General features: G+C 45.1%; 1 protein-coding gene across 1 annotated transcript; it reads left to right on the forward strand.

Moving 5' to 3' along the window:
• The first annotated feature begins 1,721 nt into the window (after positions 1–1,721).
• Positions 1,722–15,032, forward strand: LOC110508021 (uncharacterized). The gene is made up of 6 exons (XM_090228762.1): positions 1,722–2,063; positions 3,346–3,477; positions 5,696–5,760; positions 6,150–6,259; positions 6,499–8,108; positions 12,734–15,032. The coding sequence occupies exons 1-6, from the start codon at positions 1,886–1,888 to the stop codon at positions 12,856–12,858; spliced, it is 2,220 nt and encodes a 739-aa protein (XP_090084888.1). The 5' UTR covers positions 1,722–1,885; the 3' UTR covers positions 12,859–15,032.
• Positions 15,033–16,928: the final 1,896 nt, after the last annotated feature.

Genomic DNA, 16,928 nt, shown 5'->3' on the forward strand with positions numbered 1-16,928 from the left:
TGTAAGGTCTACTACACCTCTTGTATTCAGCATTTCACTGTAAGGTCTACTACACCTGTTGTATTCAGCATTTCACTGTAAGGTCTACTACACCTCTTGTATTCAGCATTTCACTGTAAGGTCTACTACACCTGTTGTATTCAGCATTTCACTGTAAGGTCTACTACACCTGTTGTATTCAGCATTTCACTGTAAGGTCTACTACACCTGTTGTATTCAGCATTTCACTGTAAGGTCTACCTACACCTGTTGTATTCAGCATTTCACTGTAAGGTCTACCTACACCTGTTGTATTCAGCATTTCACTGTAAGGTCTACTACACCTGTTGTATTCAGCATTTCACTGTAAGGTCTACTACACCTGTTGTATTCAGCATTTCACTGTAAGGTCTACTACACCTGTTGTATTCAGCATTTCACTGTAAGGTCTACTACACCTGTTGTATTCAGCATTTCACTGTAAGGTCTACCTACACCTGTTGTATTCAGCATTTCACTGTAAGGTCTACCTACACCTGTTGTATTCAGCATTTCACGGTAAGGTCAACCTACACCTGTTGTATTCAGCATTTCACTGTAAGGTCTACCTACACCTGTTGTATTCAGCATTTCACTGTAAGGTCTACCTACACCTGTTGTATTCAGCATTTCACTGTAAGGTCTACCTACACCTGTTGTATTCAGCATTTCACGGTAAGGTCAACCTACACCTGTTGTATTCAGCATTTCACTGTAAGGTCTACTACACCTGTTGTATTCAGCATTTCACTGTAAGGTCTACCTACACCTGTTGTATTCAGCGTTTCACTGTAAGGTCTACCTACACCTGTTGTATTCAGCATTTCACTGTAAGGTCTACCTACACCTGTTGTATTCAGCGTTTCACTGTAAGGTCTACCTACACCTGTTGTATTCAGCATTTCACTGTAAGGTCTACCTACACCTGTTGTATTCAGCATTTCACTGTAAGGTCTACCTACACCTGTTGTATTCAGCATTTCACTGTAAGGTCTACTACACCTGTTGTATTCAGCATTTCACTGTAAGGTCTACCTACACCTGTTGTATTCAGCATTTCACGGTAAGGTCTACTACACCTGTTGTATTCAGCATTTCACTGTGAGGTCTACTACACCTGTTGTATTCAGCATTTCACTGTCAGGTCTACTACACCTGTTGTATTCAGCATTTCACTGTAAGGTCTACTACACCTGTTGTATTCAGCATTTCACTGTAAGGTCTACTACACCTGTTGTATTCAGCATTTCACTGTGAGGTCTACTACACCTGTTGTATTCAGCATTTCACTGTCAGGTCTACTACACCTGTTGTATTCAGCATTTCACTGTGAGGTCTACTACACCTGTTGTATTCAGCATTTCACTGTAAGGTCTACTACACCTGTTGTATTCAGCATTTCACTGTAAGGTCTACTACACCTGTTGTATTCAGCGCACGTGACAAATAAACTTTGATTTACTGTATTTAATACATATGGACTATTACAAATAAACTTCCAAAACGTCCTGATAAACAAAGCAGGTCCGTGTTCTAACATATTTCAGCATCACTTGTAAATACAACTAGTAAACATCCTAGTTGCCATGACTCTTAGGTTACAAAAAGTGAGTGAAATCGAAAAACTGATCTCAGTTCAGTGTCTGGGGGCAACTTCACTTTTGCAGAGGGAGCGGGTAAGGCGCTATTAACCAATCAGGTTTATGCGTTTTGGCGTGACGTCTCACAACATCATGGCGGCGTACGTGCTGAACACAAACACCGCACACTTTTACCCACGAAGATAAGCAATCGGATAATGACAAACGATTCGATTTGCGTTTAAATGGTCAAGTCAAATGATGAACAAGAAAACTGACGGCGAAATATGCCAAATCCAAGAAAGCACGATCATAACACTGGCTCAAATGACTTAAGTGAAATCTGGAGTCATGGTTCCACATTTTCACAAAAAAGGCTGAGAACAAACAAATCGGGTAAAAGTCAGAAACTGACACCCCAATCTTCACCTTCTGTCAGGAAGTCACCACATACTCGTTCTAAAGGTAAGATGGTTGCTAAAAGTGCACGGGAATGGTATTGCTAACCAGCTAGGTGGGTAGCTAACAACATCTAGACTCAATAGCTAACTGGCAAACGTCCGTGTAGGTTGCAGGATAAACAGCTCTAACGTTAATTAGCTGGGCATAGACGTAGCTAGCCAGGGCCACGTTCAGTTGCCAAACGTTCTTCAACGTTGCAGATAGAAATGCAATATATAGATCTGATGTGATTCCTCGTTGGTTTTGTTTATTAGGATCCCCATTAGCGTTTTCATTTGAACCTTTAATTAACTACAGTAAATGCCGCAGCTACTCTTCCTGAGTACCTTACAAATAAATTACAAAGTACAAAACAGTTATAGCCAAAGGCATTATATACAAATATAAAACATAATAAGAGTTATATATTAGAAAGACACATAGAGACAACAAAAATACTATTTACACACTATTAATATTAACTATTTACACACTATTAATGTATACATATTCATATTCTTATATACAGTTAGATGAGATTTTGGGCCTCCCGAGTGGTGCAGCAGTCTGAGGCACTGCATCTTCAGTGGTAGAGGCGTCACTACAGACCCTTGTTCCAATCCAGGCTGTATCACAGCGGTCTGAGGCACTGCATCTTCAGTGGTAGAGGCATCACTACAGACCCTTGTTCCAATCCAGGCTGTATCACAGCGGTCTGAGGCACTGCATCTTCAGTGGTAGAGGCATCACTACAGACCCTTGTTCCAATCCAGGCTGTATCACAGCGGTCTAAGGCACTGCATCTTCAGTGCTAGAGGCGTCACTACAGATTAGATTCCAGGCTGTATCACAACCAGCCATGATTGAGAGTTCCATAAGGCGGCGCACAATTGGCCCAGCGTCATTAGGGTTTGGCCGGGGTCGGCCGTCATTGTAAATAATAATTTGTTCTTAAACTGACTTGCCTTGTTAAATAAAAAAAGTATATATATATATAATCTTCAGAAAGAGGAGAGGTGCTGTGATATATATATATATATATATATATATATATATATATATATATATATATATATATAAAAATATATTTTTTAAAGCTAAACAGACTTTTTCCCTGAGTAACCTCTGGTGGCAGAGCATTCCACGATGACATGGCTCCATGCCTAACTGAACAATGCATTAGCCCCTAGTCACACACGCGCTGATGCTCTCCCTATTGTACTCATGCGTGACCAGGTAGACCCCATTTTGTTGTTCACCTATTTAGTATGTCTAGTGACCTTACAGTTTGTCTCGTTCCCACCAGATCTGGAGACCCCCAAACGACGAGCGAGGGGCAGATACACGGGCTTAAACAACACTGCTGATTCCCCCGGGGATGGAGATATTTTACAAGACATCATATGGGACCCGGCATCACCTACTCCTGCTAGAAGTGGTATGTTGTTAAGTCACTTGATGAGCAAAAGGCTGATTTAGCTTTAAATCAAATCAAATTTTATTTGTCACATACACATGGTTAGCAGATGTTAATGCGAGTGTAGCGAAATGCTTGTGCTTCTAGTTCCGACAATGCAGTAATAACCAACAAGTAATCTAACTAACAATTCCAAAACTACTACCTTATACACACAAGTGTAAGGGGATAAAGAATATGTACATAAAGATATATGGGGGTGCCACAGGGTTCAATTCTTGGACCGACTCTCTTCTCTGTATACATCAATGAGGTCGCTCTTGCTGCTGGTGAGTCTCTGATCCACCTCTACGCAGACGACACCATTCTGTATACTTCCGGCCCTTCTTTGGACACTGTGTTAACAACCCTCCAGGCAAGCTTCAATGCCATACAACTCTCCTTCCGTGGCCTCCAACTGCTCTTAAATACAAGTAAAACTAAATGCATGCTCTTCAACCGATCACTACCTGCACCTACCCGCCTGTCCAACATCACTACTCTGGACGGCTCTGACTTAGAATACGTGGACAACTACAAATACTTAGGTGTCTGGTTAGACTGTAAACTCTCCTTCCAGACCCATATCAAACATCTCCAATCCAAAGTTAAATCTAGAATTGGCTTCCTATTTCGCAATAAAGCATCCTTCACTCATGCTGCCAAACATACCCTTGTAAAACTGACCATCCTACCAATCCTCGACTTTGGCGATGTAATTTACAAAATAGCCTCCAATACCCTACTCAACAAACTGGATGCAGTCTATCACAGTGCAATCCGTTTTGTCACCAAAGCCCCATATACTACCCACCATTGCGACCTGTACGCTCTCGTTGGCTGGCCCTCGCTTCATACTCGTCGCCAAACCCACTGGCTCCATGTCATCTACAAGACCCTGCTAGGTAAAGTCCCCCCTTATCTCAGCTCGCTGGTCACCATAGCATCTCCCACCTGTAGCACACGCTCCAGCAGGTATATCTCTCTAGTCACCCCCAAAACCAATTCTTTCTTTGGCCGTCTCTCTTTCCAGTTCTCTGCTGCCAATGACTGGAACGAACTACAAAAATCTCTGAAACTGGAAACACTTACCTCCCTCACTAGCTTTAAGCACCAACTGTCAGAGCAGCTCACAGATTACTGCACCTGTACATAGCCCACATATAATTTAGCCCTATCAACTACCTCTTTCCCAACTGTATTTAATTTATTTATTTATTTTGCTCCTTTGCACCCCATTATTTTTATTTCTACTTTGCACATTCTTCCATTGCAAAACTACCATTCCAGTGTTTTACTTGCTATATTGTATTTACCTTGCCACCAAGGCCTTTTTTTGCCTTTACCTCCCTTCTCACCTCATTTGCTCACATTGTATATAGACTTGTTTATACTTTATTATTGACTGTATGTTTGTTTTACTCCATGTGTAACTCTGTGTTGTTGTATCTGTCGAACTGCTTTGCTTTATCTTGGCCAGGTCGCAATTGTAAATGAGAACTTGTTCTCAACTTGCCTACCTGGTTAAATAAAGGTAAAATAAAATTTAAAAAAAAATATATGAATGAGTGATGGTACAGAGCGGCATAGGCAAGATACAGTAGATGGTATCGAGTGCAGTATATACATATGAGATGAGCATGTAAACAAAGTGGCATAGTTAAAGTGGCTAGTGATACATGTATTACATAAGGATGCAGTAGATGATATAGAGTACAGTATATACGTATACATATGAGATGAATAATGTAGGGTATGTAAACATTATATTAGGTAGCATTGTTTAAAGTGGCTAGTGATATATTTTACATCATTTCCCATCAATTCCCATTATTAAAGTGGCTGGAGTTGAGTCAGTGTGTTGGCAGCAGCCACTCAATGTTAGTGGTAGCTGTTTAACAGTCTGATGGCCTTGAGATAGAAGCTGTTTTTTTAACATTAGCATAACGTTGTCCTTCATTCCTCCTCTTCCTCATTCTCCTCACACCTATCAGACCATCATGAGTCATCCTCAATCCACCCATCTTTTTGTTCTTCTTCTCAAAGCCAGTTGATAGCAGGTCATGTGTTTCATTCCTCCACAGAGCCTACACACAGGCTACTCACAGTTTCCGCTAGTGGCCTTTGTGCCCAAAGTGATTGTGGTTACTATGTATATGTGCCATCAGAAGGCTTAACTGTTGCTGCCCTCATTCTCCAGGCGAAGGGCCCGGCAACACCAGAGTTGTTGAGATATCAGACATTGTCAATCGGATCGCCCCTAAGGTCAGTATATAAAACATGTTCACCGTGTCACTGAGGTCCATTGATAGATGGGCGTATAGGGCCGTCATTGTAAACAGGAATTTGTTCTTAACTAACTGGCCTAGTGACATAAGATAAATGAATAGATGCACCCTGCAGCACCAACGTGCTTTTGAATCATGTGTTACTGTGGATATAAAGGCCTCGTTATATTAAAATGTAAAAGACGGCATTCTACTGTGTTGGTTTGTTTCAGTGGATGCAAAGAGACATTCTAAATCTGGTTCTTCTTGAAGCACTGGAGGTGAAAGCCTGGGCCCTGGCTAGAATGTACCCCCCCCCCCCCCCCAGAGCTTCAGGTCGGTCACAGCACACAAACCAGCTGTTGTAATCCATGTCTTCTGCTCCAGGATGCCCAGCATGTCTCTGTGGATAGTCCTCTGCTCCAGTGGATTGGGGACAGTGCTGTCCCATGTACCCCAGAGGTACGCCCGCCCAAAGCAAGGAAGAGATCCACTCGGTGAGTGAACTTGTACAAATCACTTGTGTAATCAGGTTGAAAACCTTTTATTTTAAACGTGTAAGGTTTATTTCTCGTCCAATAGTTTTGTCTTTTCCAGTAGTTCTCTTAATCAGATCATTCTTGTGTTCAGATATTTTGATAGTGCTTATACTAGCTTCTTCAAAGGTTCCTCAATATATTCATTATGCCTTCCTTTTGTTCATTCATCCACTCACTTCATCCTCTCCTCTCTACAGGAAAAGCTCAGTGGAGGACTTGATGCAGCTGGCCAGGCAGTTTGACATCAACATGCACCAGCAGGACCGAGAGAAGAGGAGCGCTGAACACACAAACAATACCATAAACAACAACCGCTACGGGGAGGAACCCAAGGGCCCGACGACAATGTCGTCATCAGCCCAGCAGGTAGAGGCGGAGCTTAACGCTCTGTTCGACGGGCCGACGCAGCGAGTCACCGGACGGCTCAGCCAAGGGTCGACCGCCTCCACCTGTTCTCAGGAGGTCAAGGTTCAAGTTGGGGTCAGCCGTCTCACTGCCGATGACCTCGTCAAAGAGTCGGAGGTCAAGCCTGGCGGGGGAAGCACGTCTGGTTCATCGGCTCGTACTGGTAAAGAGGAAGTGGGACAGTGGAACGCCATGACGACTGTGGCGAAAGACGAGGACTTTGACTGGGAGGATGATGACCTTCTCAGTGACCCTATCGTGTTGGAGATGACCCAGAATCCCGAGGGGCTGAAAACGCTGTCCCCCAAACCCAGCAGCTCACTGACTCTGAGCACTGACAGAGACCACACACAGCTGCTGACAGATACAGAGAAGACCCTGCCACCCTCTTCTACTACCTCTAATCCTATCAGCCTGCCCTCTCACTCTGTCTGGAAGGGGACAAGCACACACCTTCAACCCTCAAACAGAGGTGGCCTCACTGTGCCATGTCCTAAACCCAAGCCCACCAGCAGAAGCACTTTCCTGCTGGAGCCCAACCTTTGTTTCCAGGTGAATATGGCTCCGACAACCAAAGAAGCACTCAGACCGTTCCTCACTGTTGGAGAGGCCCAGCCTGAGAGACCCAGGCCCGGCGTGTCTGCGGCTGTGGGGAGTAGGGGCCCCAGTAGAGACTCTGCGGAAGGGAAGGCTGATGGGGTGAGCACAGCCACAACTCCAACCTCACGTGGAACCACAGCCCCAGACTCAGCTTTCAAAGACCTCTCAGAGGAGGACCTCCAGTCCCTGTTTGACTCTGAGTTGCTTTGGAACGACGACGAAGGTGACGATGACGAACTGCTGTATCAGGTGTGTGACGACATGGAGAGGATCTCCAACAGTCAGCACCTGTCCAAGGAGGCCTCCGTAACCATGGATGCCACTGAGATCCGCTTCCAAGAGAGCAAACCGAAAGCTCCTCCATCCGCCCCTCTGGCTGCAACGAGAGAGGGGACTGTGACTATGGATATGGCTGTAGGTGGTCCTAGCAGTAAACAGTCAACCACCTGCACGTCTGGCCGCTCCAACTCAGCACCAGGAGATGGGAGCAGCACCCCTGTGCACTTTCAGAGATGGAACATTCCAGCGAAAGCAGGAAATGTTTGGGTCGGACATCATACAGTCACGTCCCAGAACCATCTAGGCAGCGGGGAGGGTCTGGGCAAGTTTACCCAGCTGAAGGGTGCTCCAGGCTGTGGAACATTTGGCCTAGGATCCCTTGGAGTTAGAACCTTCCAAGCGGAGAACTCAAAGTCGGTCATGCCACGGACAGTGTCGGCGAGAACCCTCCCAAACTCAAATTCCCATCATGCGTCATCGTTCAAGAGACATCTGTCGGACTCGGCCGCCATCGGCAACAAAGGTGAGCTTTTTACCCCATAAAAAGGCAAAACAATAATCCACCACAGTTTAGCTCTAGTATTATGCTAACTCTTAGAGCCCTGACCCAACACCCATCTATTTATCTCCTAAGAGGTAAATAGATGGCTGTTGGGTCAGGGCTCTGAGATGTTTGGAGGTAAATAGATGGCTGTTGGGTCAGGGCTCTGAGAGGTTAGGAGGTAAATAGATGGCTGTTGGGTCAGGGCTCTGAGAGGTTAGGAGGTAAATAGATGGCTGTTGGGTCAGGGCTATGAGAGGTTAGGAGGTAAATAGATGGCTGTTGGGTCAAGGCTCTGAGAGGTTAGGAGGTAAATAGATGGCTGTTGGGTCAGGGCTCTGAGAGGTTAGGAGGTAAATAGATGGCTGTTGGGTCAGGGCTCTGAGAGGTTAGCAGGTAAATAGATGGCTGTTGGGTCAGGGCTCTGAGATGTTAGGAGGTAAATAGATGGCTGTTGGGTCAGGGCTCTGAGAGGTTAGGAGGTAAATAGATGGCTGTTGGGTCAGGGCTCTGAGAGGTTAGGAGGTAAATAGATGGCTGTTGGGTCAGGGCTCTGAGAGGTTAGCAGGTAAATAGATGGCTGTTGGGTCAGGGCTCTGAGAGGTTAGGAGGTAAATAGATGGCTGTTGGGTCAGGGCTCTGAGAGGTTAGGAGGTAAATAGATGGCTGTTGGGTCAGGGCTCTGAGAGGTTAGCAGGTAAATAGATGGCTGTTGGGTCAGGGCTCTGAGAGGTTAGGAGGTAAATAGATGGCTGTTGGGTCAGGGCTCTGAGAGGTTAGCAGGTAAATAGATGGCTGTTGGGTCAGGGCTCTGTTGGGTCAGGGCTCTGAGAGGTTAGGAGGTAAATAGATGGCTGTTGGGTCAGGGCTCTGAGATGTTAGGAGGTAAATAGATCAAATCAAATCAAATCAAATTTTATTTGTCACATACACATGGTTAGCAGATGTTAATGCGAGTGTAGCGAAATGCTTGTGCTTCTAGTTCCGACAATGCAGTAATAACAAGTAATCTAACTAACAATTCCAAAACTACTGTCTTGTACACAGTGTAAGGGGATAAAGAATATGTACATAAGGATATATGAATGAGTGATGGTACAGAGCAGCATAGGCAAGATACAGTAGATGGTATCGGGTACAGTATGTACAAATGAGATGAGTATGTAAACAAAGTGGCATAGTATAGTATAAAGTGGCTAGTGATACATGTATTACATAAGGATACCGTCGATGATATAGAGTACAGTATATACGTATGCATATGAGATTAATAATGTAGGGTAAGTAACATTTATATAAGGTAGCATTGTTTAAAGTGGCTAGTGATATATTTACATCATTTCCCATCAATTCCCATTATTAAAGTGGCTGGAGTTGAGTCAGTGTCAGTGTGTTGGCAGCAGCCACTCAGTGTTAGTGGTGGCTGTTTAACAGTCTGATGGCCTTGAGATAGAAGCTGTTTTTCAGTCTCTCGGTCCCAGCTTTGATGCACCTGTACTGACCTCACCTTCTGGATGATAGCGGGGTGAACAGGCAGTGGCTCGGGTGGTTGATGTCCTTGATGATCTTTATGGCCTTCCTGTGACATCGGGTGGTGTAGGTGTCCTGGAGGGCAGGTAGTTTGCCCCCGGTGATGCGTTGTGCAGACCTCACTACCCTCTGGAGAGCCTTACGGTTGAGGGCGGTGCAGTTGCCATACCAGGCGGTGATACAGCCCGCCAGGATGCTCTCGATTGTGCATCTGTAGAAGTTTGTGAGTGCTTTTGGTGACAAGCCGAATTTCTTCAGCCTCCTGAGGTTGAAGAGGCGCTGCTGCGCCTTCTTCACGATGCTGTCTGTGTGAGTGGACCAATTCAGTTTGTCTGTGATGTGTATGCCGAGGAACTTAAAACTTGCTACCCTCTCCACTACTGTTCCATCGATGTGGATAGGGGGGTGTTCCCTCTGCTGTTTCCTGAAGTCCACAATCATCTCCTTAGTTTTGTTGACGTTGAGTGTGAGGTTATTTTCCTGACACCACACTCCGAGGGCCCTCACCTCCTCCCTGTAGGCCGTCTCATCGTTGTTGGTAATCAAGCCTACCACTGTTGTGTCGTCCGCAAACTTGATGATTGAGTTGGAGGCGTGCGTGGCCACGCAGTCGTGGGTGAACAGGGAGTACAGGAGAGGGCTCAGAACGCACCCTTGTGGGGCCCCAGTGTTGAGGATCAGCGGGGAGGAGATGTTGTTGCCTACCCTCACCACCTGGGGGCGGCCCGTCAGGAAGTCCAGTACCCAGTTGCACAGGGCGGGGTCGAGACCCAGGGTCTCGAGCTTGATGACGAGCTTGGAGGGTACTATGGTGTTGAATGCCGAGCTGTAGTCGATGAACAGCATTCTCACATAGGTATTCCTCTTGTCCAGATGGGTTAGGGCAGTGTGCAGTGTGGTTGAGATTGCATCGTCTGTGGACCTGTTTGGGCGGTAAGCAAATTGGAGTGGGTCTAGGGTGTCAGGTAGGGTGGAGGTGATATGGTCCTTGACTAGTCTCTCAAAGCACTTCATGATGACGGATGTGAGTGCTACGGGGCGGTAGTCATTTAGCTCAGTTACCTTAGCTTTCTTGGGAACAGGAACAATGGTGGCCCTCTTGAAGCATGTGGGAACAGCAGACTGGTATAGGGATTGATTGAATATGTCCGTAAACACACCGGCCAGCTGGTCTGCGCATGCTCTGAGGGCGCGGCTGGGGATGCCATCTGGGCCTGCAGCCTTGCGAGGGTTAACACGTTTAAATGTCTTACTCACCTCGGCTGCAGTGAAGGAGAGACCGCATGTTTTCGTTGCAGGCCGTGTCAGTGGCACTGTATTGTCCTCAAAGCGGGCAAAAAAGTTATTTAGTCTGCCTGGGAGCAAGACATCCTGGTCCGTGACTGGGCTGGATTTCTTCCTGTAGTCCGTGATTGACTGTAGACCCTGCCACATGCCTCTTGTGTCTGAGCCGTTGAATTGAGATTCTACTTTGTCTCTGTACTGGCGCTTAGCTTGTTTGATAGCCTTGCGGAGGGAATAGCTGCACTGTTTGTATTCGGACACCTTGCCCTGATTAAAAGCAGTGGTTCGCGCTTTCAGTTTCACACGAATGCTGCCATCAATCCACGGTTTCTGGTTAGGGAATGTTTTAATCGTTGCTATGGGAACGACATCTTCAACGCACGTTCTAATGAACTCGCACACCGAATCAGCGTATTCGTCAATGTTGTTATCTGACGCAATACGAAACATCTCCCAGTCCACGTGATGGAAGCAGTCTTGGAGTGTGGAGTCAGCTTGGTCGGACCAGCGTTGGACAGACCTCAGCGTGGGAGCCTCTTGTTTTAGTTTCTGTCTGTAGGCAGGGATCAACAAAATGGAGTCGTGGTCAGCTTTTCCGAAAGGGGGGCGGGGCAGGGCCTTATATGCGTCGCGGAAGTTAGAGTAACAATGGTCCAAGGTCTTTCCTCCCCTGGTTGCGCAATCGATATGCTGATAAAATTTGGGGAGTCTTGTTTTCAGATTAGCCTTGTTAAAATCCCCAGCTACAATGAATGCAGCCTCCGGATAAATTGTTTCCAGTTTGCAGAGAGTTAAATAAAGTTCGTTCAGAGCCATCGATGTGTCTGCTTGGGGGGGGATATATACGGCTGTGATTATAATCGAAGAGAATTCTCTTGGTAGATAATGCGGTCTACATTTGATTGTGAGGAATTCTAAATCAGGTGAACAGAAGGATTTGAGTTCCTGTATGTTTCTTTCATCACACCATGTCACGTTGGCCATGAGGCATACGCCCCCGCCCCTCTTCTTACCAGAAAGATGTTTGTTTCTGTCTGCGCGATGTGTGGAGAAACCCGTTGGCTGCACCGCTTCGGATAGCGTCTCTCCAGTGAGCCATGTTTCAGTGAAGCAAAGGACGTTACAGTCTCTGATGTCCCTCTGGAATGCTACCCTTGCTCGGATTTCATCAACCTTGTTGTCAAGAGACTGGACATTGGCAAGAAGAATGCTAGGGAGTGGTGCGCGCTGTGCCCGTCTCCGGAGTCTGACCAGAAGACCGCCTCGTTTCCCTCTCTTTCGAAGTCGTTTTTTTGGGTCGCTGCATAGGATCCACTCCGTTGTCCTGGCTGTTGGGTCAGGGCTCTGTTGAGTCAGGGCTCTGAGAGGTTAGGAGGTAAATAGATGGCTGTTGGTTCAGGGCTCTGAGATGTTAGGAGGTAAATAGATGGCTGTTAGGTCAGGGCTCTGAGAGGTTAGGAGGTAAATAGATGGCTGTTGGGTCAGGGCTCTGAGAGGTTAGGAGGTAAATAGATGGCTGTTGGGTCAGGGCTCTGAGAGGTTAGAAGGTAAATAGATGGCTGTTGGGTCAGGGCTCTGAGAGGTTAGGAGGTAAATAGATGGCTGTTGGGTCAGGGCTCTGAGAGGTTAGGAGGTAAATGGCTGAGTAAATGTGTTACCTTTTTGTGCATAAAATTGATACACTAATTGTCTGTGCTTTTTGTCCGTCAGCCACTGTAGACACATTCTGTCTTCATCAGCTTTTCAATTGCATTCAGGGTCCTAATTTCCATGTCATCTGATTTGTTTCTCAGTGTTTGTCAACAGTCAGATGACGGGGAGATGCACGGAGGAGGAGATTGAGAGGAAGAAGCAGGAGGCCATAGCCAGAAGAAGGACCAGAGAAACCTCCCTAAAAGCAGGGGGACTTCCCCTGTGACTCAACACTGGGACACTAGATTAATACACAGTAAACCACAATACCTGTAGAATAGCTATCCTATGCTAGGCAGGTACCATAAACATGTATCACGGTGTCTTCACAGAACACTGTCGGCGCTACTAGAACGGTTTAGCGTTACGGAGCTATACTGCTTGAGACACACTCGCTCACTCACTCACTCACTCACTCACTCACTCACTCACTCACTCACTTGAGAGCTGCTACACTTTTTTTAGTTGCTAATATTCTCACTGTTGTTCTTTCTGGAGGTCACTGAGAAGTTGAGTAGAATATACAACAGCAACACTGTATCAGGAGTCACAGCAACCGGTTGGCTTGTCAATGCCTTTACAGCACCTCAAAGGGAGATTTGTGTCACTTTTGTTGTTGTTGTTGTTGTTTACACGTCTGTTGACATTCCAAGTAGATAATGAGTCGTCTTGATGAGCAATGTGGAGATCTTGTTCTACTGTCTTCCGATAGTATCTCTCAGATAAACTATAGGTCCACAACTCACCTTGTTGCTGCAACATTATAGTACATTATCGTTACACTGCATGTGGTATATTAGTGCCTTGTGTTCTGCACCTTTACCCAGAAATGAGAATAACTCCAACACTAAGCAGGTTTCCATCCAAACTCTTTATGTGAGGGCTCTGAGAGTCACCACAGACCTGATGGAAACGGCAAATTTGTCAGTGAACTTGTCCAAATGTCGACAAAACAATATATGCTAGACAAGATGGGATATGAGATGGGTGGTAAAAGTCTAAAGTGATGATGCTCCTTACCATTCAATATCAAGGGCTTTATTCTGGTGACCTGATGATGCCCCTTACCATTCAATATCAAGGGCTTTATTCTGGTGACATGATGATCGATGCTTCCCTGCCGTTTGACAAATAAGAAAAAAAGATTTATATTTTGCCCGTAATAATCTCATCATGTAGGCTATAGGCCTACCCACATCTGTGAGCTGCGTGTCAAAACCAGAGTGGGGCACATTTGCTATACAACGCAATTTGTAGTGACAAAGTCATCAGTAGAGTTGAAAATGTTAACTAGGCAAGTTCCAGAACAAATTCTTATTTACAATGCCGGTCAAACCCAGATGACTCTGTGCCAATTGTGCTCCACCCTATGGGACTCCCAATCACGGCCGGATGTGATACAGCCCGGATTCGAACCAGGTGAACCAGTGACGCCTCTTGCACTGAGATGCAGTGTCTCAGACCGCTGCGCCACTCGGGAGCCCAAATGCAATGGAAGCCCATTTAACTTTATTTGTATTCTTTATTCAGCGCGTGTGAGAATTTAACGACAAAAGTTATTTTTTATGTGCGCTCTGCCATCACACACAGACTTTTATCCAGTGTGATGGAAACTCGTCTCTGGTGGGGAAATGCCCATGTTTCTTCTGATGTTTTTGAATATTCTCATAAACACCTGTCGCCAATTGGAAGGAAACCTATCTAAAAAGCTTTCAATAAAGGTTGGAATCCTGGCATGTCACATGGTGGTGTATAAGACTAGGAGGAAGTGGTTCTGTATCTACTTCTGTTATCTCAATGGGTCCATTGTATCAGTCAAGTCTCAGTGACTGTAGAGACAGGTTATGACCTGGAGAGAGGTGGAGCTGTGTATCTCCCATCAGATTAGTTTTTACTGTCTTTATGTACCAGAGATGACCAGTTATACCTAAAAAACGACTGTGTTGACCAAAACCACCTGGCATATACTGTTTCATCAAAATGTTCATTCAGATTCTGTAATCAAAGATGATCAAAAGCAGTGTGTTTAGAGAGACTGCAGCTCGGCTGTGAATCAAGACGGCGTGATGTTATGTTGAAGAACTTTTACGACTTTATTAAAACCCAATGTGTTAGAAAAGAAAGTTGATTTTTCCTTTCATTTTTACTTGAATATGTCACTACTGACTAGATTAGACTTTTTCACCATCTTGTTTTTTAATTTTTTTAATTTATGCATTTTTATTTTTATTTGCGTTGTCATAGTTACCTTGTTTTTTTTTTTTTCTTACAGTGGTCCATATTTACACAGGTCACAGTGATATGAACAGAAAGACCACAGTATCATGCCACTTATACAATATTACTAGATGGTGTTATTCATTCTGAGTCAAAACCACCATTAAACTATCATCAAAACCATGCTACTTTTCCTCTCAGATTCATTCCAACTCACGTGTGGCTCTTCCCACCAGCCCCCACTGGTGTGGCTTATTTAATGAATGATGACAGACATGGCAATGAGCACATTTTGTAAGTTTCTCATTCAACGACAAGTCAGACGTTGTGAACAGCTAATCTCTCTGGACGATATTAGAAAGTTGAGGGATTATATTCATATTGAATCTAATTTGTCTTCCACACCTGCCGTATTGTGTGTGGTATAGTGTGTGTCTTTGTACTCCCTTGAGAATTCACCAGTGTACTTCTGATGGGAGCCTCCCCTCAGTCATTTCTGATGAGAGCCCCCCCCCCCCCCCCCCCCAGCCATTTCTGATGAGAGCCCCCCCCCCAGCCATTTCTGATGGGAGCCATTTTGTGCCTTCCAGAGTAGAGCTCAGGTAGAACACACCTGTGCGGGTGGGTGTGCCCACAGGGAACTGTATTGGTGTGTGTGTGTATGTGTTCACCCTCCTCTCTCTCTTCAGCAGCACATTGACAGTAAATCTAAATGGCAGGACAGTTTGGCGCGAGCATAAAGGTGGCTTTATGACTATGATTATAGTTATGATGATGACTACCATTTATTTCAACTATCTGATGAAACCTGCGAGGCCAACAGGTGTTGAGGCCAACAATATACCACCTGCTGATGGATTGGTGGATTTCTGTAATAGTGAACACTGTGTGTCCACACCACAAGGTCTGCTTTGTGGGCTCAGAATGATTGTATTGCTGCCCATCATGTTGCCATGGTAACGGTTTACATTATTTTTAATGTACCTGTTTAGTGTACATCTACTGTAGGTGTTTAGTTTGTTAACAATACATTTGTGGAGTGGTTGAACAACTAGTTTTAGTGACTCCAACCTATGTTGGATGTAAACTTCTGTGTATGTAAAGTTCTGACTTCAACAGTACATTTAAACATTATAGTTTTGGCAAGTCGGTTAGGACATCTACTTTGTGCATGACGCAAGTACTTTTTCCAACAATTGTTTACAGACAGATTATTTCACTTATAATTCACTGTATCACAATTCCAGTGGGTCAGAAGTTTACATATACTAAGTTGACTGTGCCTTTTAACAGCTTGGAAAATTCCAGAAAATGATGTCATGGCTTTAGAAGCTTCTGATAGGCTAATTGACATCATTTGAGTCAGTTGGAGGTGTACCTGTGGATGTATTTCAAGGCCTACCTTCAAACTCAGTGCCTCTTTGCTTGACATCATGGGAAAATCAAAAGAAATCAGCCAAGACATCAGAAAATAAATTGTGGACCTCCACAAGTCTGGTTCATCCTTGGGAGTAATGTCCAAAATCCTGAAGGTAAAACATTAATCTGTACAAACAATAGTAAGCAAGTATAAACACCATGGGACCACGCAGCCGTCATACCGCTCAGGAAGGAGACGCGTTCTGTCTCCTAGAGATGAATGTACTTTGGTGCGAAAAGTGCAAATCAATCCCAGAACAACAGCAAAGGACCTTGTGAAGATGCTGGAGGAAACAGGTACAAAAGTATCGATATCCACAGTAAAATGAGTCCTATATCGACATAACCTGAAAGGCCGCTCAGCAAGGAAGAAGCCACTGCTCCAAAACCGCCATAAAAAAAGCCAGACTACGGTTTGCAACTGCCCATGGGGACAAAGATCGTACCATTTGGAGAAATGTCCTCTGGTCTGATGAAACAAAAATAGAACTGTTTGGCCATAATGACCATCGTTATGTTTAGAGGAAAAAGGGGGAGGCTTGCAAACCGAAGAACACCATCCCAACCGTGAAGCACAGGGGTGGCAGTATCATGTTGTGGGGGTGCTTGGCTGCAGGAGGGACTGGTGCACTTCACAAAATAGATGGCTTCATGAGGTAG

This window comes from Oncorhynchus mykiss, unplaced genomic scaffold, assembly GCF_057628025.1.
Source record: "Oncorhynchus mykiss isolate SJ-2025 unplaced genomic scaffold, ASM5762802v1 scaffold101, whole genome shotgun sequence".
Classification (NCBI taxonomy): Eukaryota; Metazoa; Chordata; class Actinopteri; order Salmoniformes; family Salmonidae; genus Oncorhynchus; species Oncorhynchus mykiss.